This window comes from Hippocampus zosterae, chromosome 21 (assembly GCF_025434085.1).
Source record: "Hippocampus zosterae strain Florida chromosome 21, ASM2543408v3, whole genome shotgun sequence".
NCBI classification, from domain to species: Eukaryota; Metazoa; Chordata; class Actinopteri; order Syngnathiformes; family Syngnathidae; genus Hippocampus; species Hippocampus zosterae.
This window is the reverse complement of record NC_067471.1, coordinates 3,975,693-3,992,168: the sequence shown is the minus strand read 5'-3', so window position 1 is coordinate 3,992,168 and position 16,476 is coordinate 3,975,693. Positions and strand designations below refer to the sequence as shown.

Below are 16,476 nucleotides of genomic sequence, written 5' to 3'. Positions count from 1 at the left end.
ATGGGTTAACGAGTCAAAGTTATACAAGTTATATAATATATAGGTCAACACGTGCCCGGCTGGCACGTGCAGCCGGCGTTCTTATGTAAAGTCTCGTACAAAGGTCTCAAATTACACGATGTAGGTGAGCCACAAAGATCGTCTATTGTTACTAAGAACGTTTACTCAGATTTTACTTTCAGCCCCCCTTCCCTAGACCACAATCCCCCCCTCACCATTAAAAAAATCGTAATTAACATGCTGATATGATATATATATATATATATGGAAGCAAGTAGGGAAAAAGATGTACAGACAGAGGGAAACAAGGATGTATAAAAGGAAAGGTCAAAGGAAGTACTGAAAACAATGATGGTATATAGGCTAGAGAGAAGGAAAGATGGAAGCAAGGACAACAGGGTGGTACGCAAGGAATGAAATGAAGATGAAAGAAAGCAAGGCGGAAGCCAGGAAAAAAAGGGAGGAAGCAATAAAGAATGGAGGAAACTTGGAGAATACAAGATAAAATTGGAGGGACGGAGGAAGGATGGAAGGAAGGAGAGAGCTATTCTGTTATCTTAATGTTAATGCACAATGCAAAAATATCAGGATAACGCAACCAGCATTCATCCATTTCCCGATCCGCTTAGCCTCACAAGGCTCACACTCACACCTAGGGCCAATTTAGTGTGCCAATCATCCTGCCATGCACGTTTTTTTAATGTGGGAGGAAACCAGAGTACCAAGAGAAAACCCACGCAGGAGAACATGCAAAGTCCACACAGGGAGGCCGGAGCTGGAATTGAACCCGGTACCTCTGCACTGTGAGGTCGACGTGCTAACCACTGGGCCGCCCCAAAAAGCAAATAATATTTTAAATGGTCTTTGCGGTGTCAAATCTACTCTGGATATATTACAGGATACTACCCCCTGGCAGCCAACGTGTGCACACCGGAATTAGCAGCCCAATGTTAGTTAAATTATCATTATGCACAAATTTCATGATATTCTATTAAATACTATTTTACTGTGTTTTTTTGAAAGTACAACGTTTTAGATGACTATTTTTTCATGTAAACAAAAAACATTCAAAATGATTTTGAACATTTGGGGTGGGATATATTTCCATCCCTTTCTATGCAAGCGCAACACGCAAAATATATTGATAATAACAGCTTTCACAGACAGACCACGGCCAAAGATATTTGCACCCGAGTGTTTTTCGTGACAAACGTGATCACAGAAACAATTAAGATCGTAAATCAAAGCTTCAAATGGAGAAAGAGCAGAGTGAGACATCCTTCTTAAACTAGGCTGGTTTCGACGAAGCGCCCGAGGCAAGTAAACACACGTCCGTGGTAGATTACTCAAATTAATTTGGATAACTCCAATAAACTTTAATGAATCAAGTATGATCCTTATCATGACAGAAATTTACCGTATGGGGAAAAATAAAGAAAGAAACACGTGACAATGTGGCGCTTTTGGCGCATATAAGGCACGTCACATTAAAAAATTTAAGGTACGTCACACACAAATATAAAACTTTCACTTGTGGAATAATATAACATTATTAAATAATTTCAAAGGCGTTCGTATGTGAAATCGTGTTAAAGTATGAAATGAATGACTCCGCTGTGACGTCGTCAAGCCCGGGATGAATGAAGGCGGAAATGAAAAAAAAAACCACGGCTGTCCCGTCCCTCACGTTTCTGGCCCTCTCGACCTCGTACACCACTCCGCCTCCTTTGTTAAAAAAAAACGCACACACGCAAGAAGGGGTGGGAGGGGAAGACAAAAATGAAGTCAATTATACAAGTCGCCGGCTTTTCGCGGCTGCCTCCTCTCTCGCTCGGCTCCTCCACATGCGCCGCGGTGCACCGTAAAGCCTTCACCCGGACATCGGCTCCTCTCGCGCGGCCATGTCGGACGGAGGCTCCGTGGGGACCGCGGACCACCTGGCAGGTAAGTGGTACCCCTACATCTCCAAACATATTCACTATTAGTTCATTCATTTATCATTTATAAGTCATTTTAAACACGTTGGCATAGATTTTACTGACAAAGTGTCAACATTTAAGAAGTTAATTCAGATACATTTAACGGTTATTTGGGGGAGCGGGAAACTTTTAGAGGTGTTTAACGTCATGAGTAAAAAACATTTAAATAGATGTTAAATATTTAAGGTGTTAATTTCATTTGGAAGCCTTTCGTATAATTTACCGCGGTCAAAAAAATAAGGGAAAAAAGGGTATATCTGCCCATTCATTATTCCGTACTCCAAGGTTGTCTCCGTGTCGCGTTCCTGAACACTCGGACGTCTGAAATTCCCTCCACCGAAAAGTGCATCGGAACGCAATCTCCAGGTTCACCCACTACCAGCAACGTCATAGAGACAAATTTAACACATTAAATCACACTTGTGCATATATGTGAGAGAAACCAACCATGTGAAGCTATTTCGTAAAATAAAAAAAAAAAGAATATAAAACCAAGCAATATAAAGGTGTCGCTTTTCGTACTTTTGATGGAAAATATCTAATAAAAAAACTATTTGCGCTTTCCCATTTTAAACTACAACGGTGTATTCTTTGAAAGCTGTAAATTGGAGTTTTCCGACTTCCCAGTAGCCACAGAACGCAACATCCTGTTGGGAGGGAGGGAAGGGGGGGAGCGGGGGTCTTGCTTGTCCGACATACCTCACGTCGGCACGTGAGTGTAACCATGACGACATGACGTCCTTTCTAGATGTCGCGATATGATAAAACTGCCACTGACGAATCGTTTGATTCTTTTGTTTTTTTGTACTTTTTGTTTTTATACCTTGATTTAAGACCACGAGGGGCTTAAGTTGGTCACGTGCGGGCACGAGGAAAAGTGGGTCAGTAGATCAGTGGAGCGGCATTTCTTCACTTCCGCCAACAGAGGGCGACAATCTCAAGAAAGTTTTTAAAACGTCACGAAAACCAACTCAAATTAAATTTTATAATTTGTGGGCGCAGCACATAATTCTATTTACGTGTCATTAGTGCATTTTTGATAATGATATAATAATAATCCACACCCTTGCTTTCTAATGAACTCCAAAACAAAGTGTGTGTAAAAAAAATAATCAAGAGTTGTCAGAATAATTTAATGATAATTATCTTTATTTGCATAAATGTGGCAGTAAAATATATTAAGAAATAATAGAATGAAAGTGTTGGCCTAAGTGTTGAGGTTCCCCCCCTCATAGACAAAAGTGCTTCACATAGAATAAAGCTGTAAAAAAAAAATTACAATATTTTACAGTTAAAAGAAATACCCGCCCCCACCCAAAAAAACCCAAATAAAAAGTTCCCATCTTACTGTTTTTTTAAACCACTGCTACTATAACCAATATATTTTTTTTAAAATGGCTACTATGAATAATAATATATAAAAACTCTCCTTTTTTAGTAACAAGACCAGGTTTAATGCAACCTTATTAGTGGAGTAATGTTAAATATAAAAAAAATATTCATGCGAAAAGAGAATTACCGTTAAAATATTTTGGCATTGTATTTTTTTCCAGCCTGGTGTCTTTTCTTTTTTTAAAAAATTTGTTCCAAAAGGCTTTTGAGTGCACTTTTTATCCAGCAACAGACTATTGAGCCGATGTGATCTTTTTTGCGTGACATTTTTCACATGTAGGAAGGCTTTGCTGGTGGTTGCGTTGTCCAGAAATAACCTAGAACATACTGCACTTGGTGTGCGTGTGTCACGGCTGAAGGCTGCCTCTAGTCGAAGGACGCACGCACGTACGCACGCACTTCCTGGAAGTTTAATACCAGCCGAGAACATTGGGCAGTCATAACATGTTGGAATTGAAATGCTAGGAAGCACGATGATAATGTCAAAAAAAAAAATTGATTACAATACAATACAATACAATACATTCTGATTTATATAGCGCTTTCACAACAGCGGCAGCTGTAACAAAGCGCTTTACAAAACAGTTAACATAAAGTAAAATAATAAACACAACACATAACATAAAACACAAACAGTCGTGCAGTCCTAACCACTTTTCCGTCACACGCTTTGTTGTTTGAAGCGGTTTGAGATGAAAGAGGAGAGAATCAAAGTGTCCTTTAACCAGTGGATCAGAGACGTCATGCTCAAAATGAGCACACGTCGGCTACAAGCTAAGTTTCAAAGTCAACAAGAAGCTGTAGCATCCATTGGCGAAAAAAGAGATTGGTTCACTTCTCCTGTCCCATGGAAATCCACTTCAATTCCAAGCGGCGACTCACGGTTCCAAATACGCATCGGTGCTCTTCGCCAACGCTCCTCTCTCCTCATCCTCAACTTCAGCGGCCATCCATCCAGCCGCACCGACGCCAACTGTCCAACAGCGCTGACATAGCCACTGAACAAATCGGGGTTGTGAAAAATGCTGCCCATTACTGGCGCAAAAAACACAAGCGCCCCAGGTCTGTCCAGCACCGACAGTCAATGGCGCCGACATTCGTCCCAATCAAAATCTGTGCTGGTACAGGCGTGCTGCCGAGAAGGCGCAACCACCAAGCACAGATACTGCTCCTTTGACGAATGTCGTGGCCAAAAAGCGCTGAAAACAGTCCATATCAGGTCCACACGATCAAACAACAAACAACATGTGACAAAACAAAAGACAAAAACAGCAAAAAAGAACAAAAAAGCAAGGCTCTTGAAGAGCACTTGCCGAAGGCTGCCTACTCGGGCGCCATCTTGGGAAAAAAAAAAAAAAAAAAAAAATTACCCGGTAGTTGTCATCCTTAAATGCAGTGGTTGTTTCTGTTTTTGACCGTACAATAAGACAATGTTCAAGAAGGAGCTTACGGCAGTCCTGAGTGAGAACTGTCTGCGTGACCGCCACATTTGCACAAGTTCCCTCAGAAACATGCACCTGTTGGTTTTCAAAAGGTCCCGGGGGTAATCGTGAAAGTAAAACAGCACAAAAAATAATGTTTTTATTCATGTCTTTGATAAAATCTTGCATCGTGTTTCCCCAACACAATGCCAGGGCACCATTTTTCTAATTGACAAATTTAAGCGTCCAAAAGAGGTTTCAATGGCATTAATTGTCCTTTTGTTTTTGTTTTTTGTTTTTATTATAATTGACCCCAACTTAAAAATATAAAGTTGCCTGTTGACTAACATTGTTGCCATAAATGTCAATCATTTATTATCAAAAGTCATTTTTTACAGTCTGTACATGAGAGCGTTTTACTCACATAGTGACCAAAGTTTTACTTGTGTGTTTCATTTGAAAATCTGAAAAAAAAAATCTGTTGCATTTCAGTTTATATAAAATCATCCCACTGGCATTGTGTTTTCTCCCCTCTCATGTTGCAGTCACAGCCTGACTCACAACATGACAACTGGTCCCGATGGCACGTTTGCGCCTGGCTTGCCTCCCGTTCTTGGGAAACGATGACGCAGGAGGAAACAAAAATAAATAAAGAAATAAAAAAGGATGCAACAGTGTGAGCGTGCGACGGCGTCGTGGGCTGAACGGAGCGAGCCAAACGATCTCCCACATTCCTCTCTTTGCGTCACGAATGACCCACTAAGAAAGGATTAATGAGAATCATGTCAATAGTCGTGACGAAAAGTGAACATAATCTGTGCTAGATATGTCGAAGGTCGTCACCTTGGTTCAAAATGGGAGTTGTTAGTGGACCCCCCCCCCCCACCCCCTGAAAAAAAAAGTGAATATGGGTTGGTCAAGGTCAACATTTCCATCACTCCCATCGAGATTTCTTCGCCGAAAAAGCGAGTTGGGCCGAAGGAAGTAGGTCAGTGTCACAGCGTGATATAACCATTAGGTAAAATGATAGCCCAAATCCAAATTACCTTTATGCCACAAGTTTGCACGTGACAAGGTTACAAACTCTGATAAAACATCTCGAGTTGAGATTTCAACGACACGTCGGGAAGTTTTGCTGTTGTGAAAATTGGCTTTGCCGCATTTCACAACAAACAAGTCACGTTAACGGAATGCTTGTTGCCATCAATGTCAATAAATTTGTTTACCCCCCCCAAATTAAATACAATATGTTGTTTTGGGATTTGTGTGTGTTTGAGGAAGGTGTTGGTTGAAAAAAATATTTTTGGGATGCACAAGTCAAAAGTGGATGAACGTTTGACCACTATGGGAAAACAGCAAAAGATTTTTGCCACACAAAAGTGCTGAGCGAACATTAAAAAAAAATAAAAATAAATAATGCCACCTTGGAACTATTTTTAATTCAAGGCTTGTGTTTGTAATCACTTTTAATTGAATCCTTTTTATTTTCTTTTTAACTCGTTCAGTACTAGCCAATTCTGGACCAACTCTGAAAAGACGTTTCAAAACGTCTTTGGGAGCGAATTATTATTATTATTTTTTATGCTGCTGCATTTAAGTCCAGTGTCTGTTGAAACATGCATGATGTTACAGTGGTTTGCAAAAATATGAAATACACTTTTTTTAAATGAGTGAAACATCTGTTTTTTTTTTTTGATGACTTCAAATGTATTTTATGATTTTACGCGTTTATATAATTTACATTAAGAACAACATCGCAATTAGCAATTACATTTATTGGGATTGGTGGTTCTCTGCAGCTTTTTTTTTTTTTTTGGTGTGTTTTGCCGCTTTGATCTACACCACCAAAAACCGGCTGTGCGTTATTAATAGATGCGGGAGGCTGCCCACACTGATTTCAAAGTTGCCGTGTGTATGTGTGTGTGTGTGTGTGCGCGTTGGCTAGGTGGCAACGCGGAGGAGGACGGGCCGAGCCAAGCGAGCGCGTTGCTGCCTGCCGCCGAGCTGCTGAGGAAGCGCAAGGGTAATGTGGAGGACATGTTGGACACCCTTGTGCAGTAAGACACACACACACACACACACACACAACTGTCAATCATTCATGAGATGGATCAGTGGACTAAAAATCTATTTTTGCTCAAACAGCCAAGGTCTTGACTTCCAAATGGATGGAGACCTCAGCAGGTACGCACGAATCTATTTGTGGGTCATTCTGTAATTGTAGGGCAATGTTGGGGTCAATTATTCAAATTTTTATTAATTTCTCTCTTTTTTTTTTTTTTTTTAAATAACTCGAAAAGTCGCACTGTATTTCACAACTAATTTTGTTAAATTTTTTTGTTTGTTTTTTCACAGATCAGAAGATGATCAGCAAGCCAAAATGAAATGCTTCCGGTATTTTTCACTTCAAATTCCCTTTTCAAATTGACATTTCTGGGATGGCAAACTTAGGGGGTGGGCCACACGCCTCCTTACAAGATGTATGACAAAAATGTTATATTAAATATGAAAAAAATATGATCTATGAATTAATCTTTGATTTTATATTTTCCAATGCCTGGATAAAACATCCCATTCTCCTAACCAATCGATTAAATATGTTTTTTTTTCACCATGTGCAAGGAGCTCTCTTGCAAAAAAAAAACAAAAAAAAAACAATAGCATTCAAGGATGGCACAAAACCAACCAACATTTAGTGCCAGACTCATTCTATACATTTTTCCCCCCCACAAAAATTCACTCAAAATTTTGACATTATTGAGGTTCAATGTTTTTCCTGCATGTCGTTCCAAATACTGTACACATAAAAAAAAAAAGATATAAGGCCGGCACGAGTTGCAATATAAGCAGCAGTGTGAGTGCAACTAAGAGATGTCTGCTGATCTGTGAGATTCGCATATTCACAGATTTTTAGTCCCCCCCCCAGTATTTCAGTTTTTGTATGTTCCCCCATTGGACATTTGGTCTCAATGAAGCTCCTCAGATCACTTTGACTCTTTGGCACTGTGATGCCACCAAAAGGTGCACTTGCGCATTAAACGAGGAACAAAAAATAACTTTTAACTCAGCCACTCCCAAAGACGTTTTGAAACGTCTTTTCAGACTTGGTCCAGAATTGTCTGGAACTGAATGAGTTAATATAAAAGGCAAAAAAAGCTCAGTATGTCCTGTGTATGGATCGTAGGCAACCTCACCGGCAGATTGAAAAGCGGCGGCGAGACAAAATGAACAACCTCATCGATGAGTTAGCCACCATGATCCCCGCCTGTCAGCCCATGCCACGGAAACTGGACAAACTCACTGTTCTGCGGAAGGCTGTACAGCATCTAAAAGCCCTTAAAGGTAACGCTACTCTACATCGCAAAATGTTTTCCGGCGCTTTGGATTGATTCTCTCTTCATTTCTTTCCAGTAGGGTCAGGCAGCACCTTCGCTAATGTCGCCTGTAAGCCTTCCATCGTTCCTCATGATGATCTCAGGCACCTTTTGCTCAGGGTGGGTGCCGCAATTCAGCGACTGTCTTTTTTTATTATTTAAAAAAAAAAAGTTTTTTTTTTTTAAATCCACTAATCCCCATTTTTCTCTTGTTTTTTTTTTTTATTTTGTCTGTGTGCCCATTGCAGGTTGCGGACGGTTTCCTGTTAGTTGTGAGTTGTGACCGAGCGAAAATTTTGTTTATCTCGGAATCCGTCTCCAAGATCCTCAGCTTTAGCAGGGTGTGTGCATATTTTGCCAACTCGGGTGGATGAAGCAACCACCTGAGGCATCCATTAGGGCTAATGTTTTTTTGTTTTGTTTTCCCGCCAAGTGTAGTGCAACAAAGTATCACTTAAAAAATCTTTAGACTGTAGGAATATTTATATTATTTGAACCATTTAATGCACAAAATATGATAACCTGATAGCATGATAAGCTGTCCACTCTAGTAACCGCTGTCCCTGAAAAGGGATATTCTTATGTAGAAAATAAAACAAAAATAATCACTTTAATTCAAGAATGGGATTCATATGACATGTTGACTCTGCATTCCGGATTATGCAATCCCTTTTTTAAAATTTATTTTTTCTTCAATCCAAACAGCAGCAATGATTTTTTTTTTTGTTCAATCCAAACAGCAATAATGATTTTTGTTTTTGTTTTTGTTTTTGTTCAATCCAAACAGCAATAATTTTATTTTTTCAAATGTAGGTATTTACATTTTATTTTTATTTTTTTGGTGGCGGTAGGTGGAGCTGACAGGCCAAAGTCTGTTCGACTTCATCCACCCCAAAGACATTAGCAAGGTGAAGGAGCAGCTGTCGTCGTCCGAGCTGAACCCGCACCAGCGCCTCATTGACGCTGCCAGTGAGTCTGTCGCCATGACGACGAGTCAAGTTCACTGTGGGAGTCACTAAATAGAACTTGGCGTGTGTTTCTTTTTCTTTTTTTTTTTTTTTCTTTTTTGGGGGGCGGGGTGTATAGCTGGCGCCCCTGTCCACGCAGACACCCCCGTCACGGCATCTCACTTGTCCACGGGAGCCAGACGCTCCTTTTTCTGCCGTATGAAGCACAACCGGGGGGAGGGAAAGTACAAGGACAAGCGCACGCTGCCCACCGCTTCCAAGAAAGGTGGGTCAACGCAGATAATATATGCATAGACAGATGGAATTATTCAGAGCTTTCTGGGGGGGTACTCAAATTGCTGCGTTGTACCATTAAAAAAAAAAAAAGAAAAAAGTCATCTTTGTTGCCATCAAAAGTTTTCTAAATTGGATTTAAAGTTAAACGTGCAAATATTTTTTAAGTCATCTATAATGTCAAAGTCGATTAATAGACCATCAAGTCATTTCTTTACATAGCCTTGAATCGCAAACAAGCTTAAAGGGCTTCACATGCCCAGAGTTGACAAATATTAATGACATCTTATGACGTCTTACCTAAACCACCCCCACAGGGCAAGGAAAATCTCCAAAAATCCATTCTGGGGGAAAATGATGTCAAATGATGATTTGGGCCCATGATGTGAGTTATATTTTTTCAACACGCACTGGGTTCACTTCGGGACATATTTCGGGATACAAACAAAAAAATCAAACATTATTAGGTACACCTTTTTTTCCTTCCCCAGAATTGAGTGAAAAAAAAGCCTTGAGCATATATTTTGTTCCCTTAGTAATGACTTCTTTTCATGTCCAAGGTTTCTGCACAGCATATGTGATCGGCATTTATGAAATGGTTGTATAATGGACACTAATTGACTCATTAATGCTGCAAATGGGCTCATATTGAATTTTTAAAGGGAGATAATTATGATGAATGTGAACATTATTGTTGGAAATGTGGAGTGATTTTATTGTATTTTTTTTATCAGAAGAAAAAGGCCCCTGTCTTTGTATGAAATCAGATGATCACGGAGACTGCAAGTTGCAACGAATTGTAGACAAAAAGAAGCTGCTGTTGTGAAACATGTTGTTGTGAAAATGCTGCCGCATTTAATGAACCAGTTTGAATAGGAGCAGTCAAGAACAAAAACGATATTATGCCTTCGGTGTCCACGGTAAAGAAATCATGTTTGCTTTTCCCCATGTCAAGGTAAAGGTCCCAACCAGACAATTAGCCGACGCGAGTGATGAGTGTAAAGAAAGCAGCCAAAGACATGAATGGAGGCCGCGTTTATTGAACAGAGGAAGTAGGTCAGCGTTTATACCATTTTATAACCACAAAGAGAGACAAGATAGAAGGCGGTGAACTAAACGACAGGGCATAGCCGACAACTGTACTCTTCCTCTAATTGGCCACGGTGAAGGGGAGACAGCGACGCTTAGCGGGAGAATGTTGAAACTGCAGCGAATAGTTCTCAATCTTCATCCCGTGTAATAAAAACCATTTTTTTTCAATCAATTTTTAAAAATTGAATATTTACTTTGGTTTTGAATAGGCAAATATATATAATCAATATTAATATTGATAATAAGTAATAATAATAGTACGACCACTAATAATCACAAAACAACAAGCGGGAATTTAGTGTTTGACCCACCATGGGAGATAAATGCTGGAATGCAGTCTGTTTTATTTTATGTATCTACCGGTATTTCATTTTAATTATTGACAGTGAGCCAATAAAATGCGTGTTTTTATGGTTATTGTATTTCATTCAACAAGATACTGATATTGAAAGTGTAAAATGAGGACCACGAGTGGTACATGGGCTTCCTCTGGTGGCACACAAAATAATCACGTCATTATAGATCTAAAGTGCATCATGGTTTGAAGTACATTTTTTCTTTTCAAGCATTTATATTGGTACTTTTTGTTTTTTTAGAAAATGGTTTTACATGCCATAACCAACTGTTATGCTATTCTGTAGTATTGTTTGTTACTTTTTAAAGCCACAAAGTATCCAGAAGCCCTTTTAATATGCGATTTAAAAGGATAATGTTGCCAAAATGTGCGTCCCCAGACTCGAGCAGATACTGTACCCTCCACTGCTCCGGGTACATGCGCAGTTGGCCAAGGAGCGACCTGGACTCGGAGACCGACGGCGAGAAGGTCACCACGGGCCTCACCTGTCTGGTGACTATGTGCCGCGTGCAGGCCCACGCGTCCTACCAGCCCCCCAAAGACGTCAAAGTCAAGCCCACGAAGTTTGTGACTCGCTGTGCCATCGACGGCAAGTTCACTTTTGTCGAGCAACAGTGAGTTTTCCCTCTATTCTCTTCTCATATCCCCACTGACTTTACTCATTTAGCCTTTTATATTTTCACGAGCCTGAGTTCGGAATTTGATTGAGGTAGCTAGCCCACAAATAGAAAACTTACACAAGCGAACTACTTTTTTAAAAAAAATTGTGATTGAATTTATTTTTATTTTTTTCTTCACAGAGCAACGACTGTCATTGGTTATCTCCCGCAAGAAATTTTGGGCACGTCTTGTTACGAGTACTTCCACCAGGATGACCTGCAGCACCTTGCAGAAAAACACAGGCAAGGTGATTGATCATGGCGGATTACATTAGAAATTTGGGCAAGAGAAAAATTTCAATTCAATCGACCAACTTTTACATATACTTGTACCGCTGAGAATAAGAGTGGGCTAACTCCAATTTTGTCCATATTAAATTAAATGCTGGTCAAGGTCAAGGTTAAGTTCCCATTTTGACAGATAGCAGGCAGTCTATTTTTGCACTCAGCACATTTCCTGATTCATCAGTGCAACAGTGGGCCAACTCCCATTGCCAAGATGGCCACACGCAGAATAATCGACTCAATCTCCTGACGTCACTCACTAGGCCACGCCCCTTAAAGGCAGGCGTCAAAGGATTCAAGAATCACCACATTAAACAATTTCTTTCCCACGTGGAGTACTTTTCGTCTCTTATAACCAACGGTATTTGCCAGCCCGGGCACATTTCTTGACACTCCCCTTTGTGGTTGCAGTTCTGCGCATCAAAGAGAAGCTGGAGACAAAGTGCTACAAGTTCAAAACTAAATACGGTCCCTACGTTTCACTCCAAAGTCAGTGGTGTAGTTTTACGAACCCTTGGACCAAAGAAGTCGAGTTTGTTGTGTCGTTAAACCGGGTTGTCTCGTAAGTATTCATTTCACATTTTTTCAGGACTTTTTTTTTCAACAAGATAGTTTTGTTTTTCCTTTGTTACACACTGGTACAATTTGGCATTGAAGTACCCGTTTTTCATCAGTAGGGGGCCCAGTCACACAAAAGATGATGAGGCAGCAGGCAGCGCCAAAGGACCTCAGGGTAACTTACATTATGCATCCATCCATCCGCTTTCTCGTCCACTTATCTTAGGGCAGTAGGCGTGGGGACACCCTGAACTGGTTGCCAGCCAATCACAGGGCACACATAGACGAACAATTAACCGCGGTCACACTCAACAACTCGGCACAATTTGGAGTGTTCCATTTACCTGCCGTGCACGATTTGGGAATAGGAGGAAACCGCAGCACCCGGAGAAAACCCACATAGGCACGGGGGGAACATACAAACTTCACACAGGAAGGCAGAAGTCAGAATCGAACCCTGCACCTCTGCACTGTGAGGCGGATGTGCTAAACGGTTCCCACCGTGCCGCCCAACTGACATCTCATTTTAGATATAATGTGCTTTTTATCACTCATCAAATTACTATTTTTTTAATTGTTACTTCTTCTCCCACAGAAGAATCAAAACAGTTACCCATTATTCCAGGCCTCACGAGCAACGTGGGCAAAATGATCTACGCAGGCAGCATTGGCACACAAATTGCCAATGAACTCATCGATTCCTACAGGTACTTGCACACTTCCCTCGGATAGATTAGCCTTTGGGTAAAATTTCAAGATGAACCCCCCCCCAAAAAAATCACGAAATATGCATACGTACATATTTGTTAACAGGGCAAACTCATCTCCATCCAGCGCTGTGTCCAGTCCGTTTGGTGCAGCCCAGAGTGTGACAGAATCTCCGCAAGCAAGCAGAAGCGTGAGTGATTTATGACGACCATGCGCCTACTCGTCATACTTATTCTACGTTCTGTTTTTAATTTGATTTATGTATTTTATTTTTTTGCAGCTGTCGAGCCAAGAGGAGGAAGCAGGAAGTTCCTCTGAGTCGAAGACGGAAGCAGTCCCCAGCGCTTTGGAAAGTACAGGTACCATGTCATCCTATAAAATATCATTAAAATGTGAAAAAAAATAGGAAGCGTTAAAAGTAGAGAATAGTATAAAAATACGTTTTTAACAAAAAAATTAATTTATGGACGAGTACGGCATATATCAAAAAGTACAAAATCTAAAATGGTTAAAAAAAATACACGATTAAAAAAATACAAAATATGTGAAGTATATTAAAATGAGTGACGATAAAATTGAAAATGTATAAAAAGTTGAGTGATGAAAAAAAGAATGTATAAACAACTAATCCAACAAAAATATAGAGCAAGTGATAATTGAATATATATATGTGTATATCTATTTATATAAATATATATACATACATACATATATATACTGTAAATACAGTATATATATAATGTATTTTTTTAAACACACTTTATTGTATATTTTTATATTTTAAACAAATAGAAAAATAGAATGTATAACAAAATGTATATTTTAAAACAATAAAAATGTCAATTTTGTATATGGAATGCATTTTATAAATAATAAATGAATTCGAAATTATAAAATATTTGAAGACGTATCGACTACAAGGGTTAAAAAAAACTTTCTCAAGCAGAATGCGGTTTCATAATAAAACAAGACATTGATGACGCAATGGAAAATGTTGCTCGGCTGAACTGATCAAATATGTACATACTGTATATGCATGTTATTGATTTTGTGTCATACTCTCACCAACAAACAAGCATAATTTTGCCATACTATGAATATTAACAACGCCAAAATGTCAGTTGGACTCCAGGAAGACATGAAGTACATTTCCATTCTTTCTCGCAATATAAGTTTTGGAAAAATGCACATAAATGAGAATTGAAAAAAAAAGACAACATGCATTGGGTGGCCATACTGTCCAGACAGGGAACCTTAATTTTTTTTTAACTTGTTTTTTAATATTTTTACGTGTCCCAGGCGACCCGTCCCAGCAGGACTTGGACAGCATGCTGGTGCCGGGCCTCAGCAGCTTTAGCAGCGATGAAGCGGCCATGGCGGTTATCATGAGCTTAATAGAGACGGATGTAAACATGGGCCAGTCGGGGGACTTGGACGACTTACACTGGCCCTTCTGAGCCCCCCCACTTTCACCTCGCTATCCAACCCACCACGAGCCCCCCCCCCCCCCCCCCCAAAAAAAAGTACACCCAAGGACACGTAGTCTTTTTAAGGAAATGGCACTTGGACTGATCTGTCTTCCGGTGGGATTGAAAGGCAGATTCCCCCTCCCCCCCTCCCCATTCTGGCTTGACTATGGGGAAATTCGGCTGAGGATCTGCAGTGCCGCTAGATGAACAACTTTTTATTTTTTTGTCACACCATAGCCATCACCAAATATATTTTTCTTTCCACCTGGTTTTTGGGTGCAGTCATTCAAGACTCTTTATGCATTGTGCAAATATGGACCCGATGCCTCAGGCCTTAATTTACAGCCCAGACGCCATCACGGCTGCTCTCCCCGTTAAACTGCAAAGCCAATTTCATGTCGTTCGGAAAATTAAAAACATGTTGGGGTGGGGGCTTGAAGAATGTGGGGTTGCAGCAGAACCCTTCTGCCTGCAAAATCATATGATTATGATACGAGCCTCCTCCAAACCCGAACAACTTGGTTTTGTTTTCAGAAGCATGCATTTTTAGAATCCAAATTCACCTAGCAAGTTATTTCTTTGGGTGCATATGCGATCGAATTTTAATCGGCTAATATTTTAGGACCTCTCGGTGGCATATTCGTTATTTAAGCCTTTGAGGCACAGCGGTTACGACAGTGGACAGCTTACCACCTTATCAGGTTACAGGGTGCAGGAAAGGGTTAATGTCACATTTTTATTGATTGTCATGGCTATATATGGGCCAACACATGCTAACGCAGTCAAAATGTGTCTGGCGGCTCACTGTTTGGGTTTGTACCGGAATAAATGTAACGATCTTTCAAAAATATCACATTTGACTGGAATTGACAAAAATTGGCAGGCAAATTTATTGTATGATAGTACAAATAAGATTTAATTTAAAAATGTTACTCCACATTAGTGGCGTGAAATGAATTTAATGACATCATATTTGGTCCTAATTGGCTTTGCCCCAGTCCACTTTATGCTAATTAAAACTAGCAATAAATTTTATTTATTTATTTATTTTTGCTTGAGCAAAAATCGTAACGCCATACACCGGTTAAATCGAAAGATATTAACTGTACGGTAATAGCGGTCAAATTCAAATCCAAATCAGTGTGAAATGAAGCTAAAAAGGGCTTTCGGAGCTGGTCTCAAAAGACAAAATACCAAATGGTGAATGTGCTGTCAAAAGAATGTATGTCAATGACATATCACTGAGTGTAAAGGTGAGGCGGTTTTGAGGTTACTTGCTGGGCGGTTAGAAGAATGTTTCCACTTCGAATGCGGCCATAACAAAACAAAACAAAATGGGTAAATGTACGGGGAGAAAAGACTTGAAAGCCTAATATGTATTTAGTAGGACATTGTTTACTGAGCGTTTTTTCCCAGGTGCAGATCGCCGCTTGAAAGGCACATTCTCTATTGTCTGGATGCGGCTTTCCACTTATTTAATATTGTCTGTTTGTCTGTTGCCGAATGTCCCGGTACCCACAACAGCCTTTTGTGAACTCACCGTCGGCCTATCTCAACTTTTTTGCTACTGAGAATATGCAACATGGTTCCGTGCACATTTATTCACTTGAAATCCTACCAGAGCACACCAGACGAAAGGAGACATTTGGAGGATGGGAGGGGAAAAAAAAAAGAATCACAGGATGAGTTTTTTGGGGGATACGAAATCCTCTTCTTTTAATCGGCTCATGCAAACTTCTTGGGTTCTATCATTGGCGCTTGAAAAACATAAATGTGATTGTGTTGCCTTGTGTTTTGGAATGTGTAAAATCAACAATGCGATGTGGCTTTCTAAGCTGCTTTAAAAAAAAACACAAAACAAACTGTTGGCTTCGAACCAGCTATCAGAAGAGAAGTTGTCTTGTTCGTTTGTACGTGCTAATTGTTATTGATGTTTCTGCTGT

The 16,476-nt window shown here is 40.0% G+C and overlaps 1 protein-coding gene across 6 annotated transcripts; it reads left to right on the top strand.

Moving 5' to 3' along the window:
* The first annotated feature begins 846 nt into the window (after window positions 1–846).
* On the top strand, window positions 847–16,191 carry LOC127593960 (aryl hydrocarbon receptor nuclear translocator-like protein 2). 6 transcript variants are annotated; one of them, XM_052055746.1, is made up of 17 exons: window positions 847–1,944; window positions 6,738–6,849; window positions 6,938–6,976; window positions 7,148–7,186; window positions 7,977–8,134; window positions 8,204–8,286; window positions 8,415–8,507; window positions 9,018–9,135; window positions 9,253–9,399; window positions 11,234–11,468; window positions 11,655–11,761; window positions 12,210–12,360; window positions 12,476–12,531; window positions 12,955–13,063; window positions 13,170–13,254; window positions 13,345–13,423; window positions 14,364–16,191. In XM_052055746.1, exons 1-17 carry the CDS (start codon window positions 1,902–1,904, stop codon window positions 14,519–14,521), a joined length of 1,812 nt encoding a protein of 603 aa, XP_051911706.1. In that variant the 5' UTR covers window positions 847–1,901; the 3' UTR covers window positions 14,522–16,191. The 6 variants fall into 6 exon arrangements, with proteins under 6 accessions (XP_051911706.1, XP_051911704.1, XP_051911703.1 ...); XM_052055744.1 differs by having other exon boundaries at window positions 849–1,944; window positions 12,473–12,531; XM_052055743.1 differs by having other exon boundaries at window positions 850–1,944; window positions 8,207–8,286; window positions 12,473–12,531; window positions 12,952–13,063.
* The last annotated feature ends 285 nt before the right edge of the window (window positions 16,192–16,476 follow it).

Bases quoted from the DNA above. Each gene is read 5' to 3' on its own strand.
- LOC127593960 (XM_052055740.1), top strand. From the start codon at position 1,902: ATGTCGGACGGAGGCTCCGTGGGGACCGCGGACCACCTGGCAG. The intron at 8,508-9,017 runs GTGTGTGCATAT...TGGTGGCGGTAG, and splicing joins AGATCCTCAGCTTTAGCAGG to GTGGAGCTGACAGGCCAAAG. The intron at 11,469-11,654 runs GTGAGTTTTCCC...TTTTCTTCACAG, and splicing joins TTCACTTTTGTCGAGCAACA to AGCAACGACTGTCATTGGTT.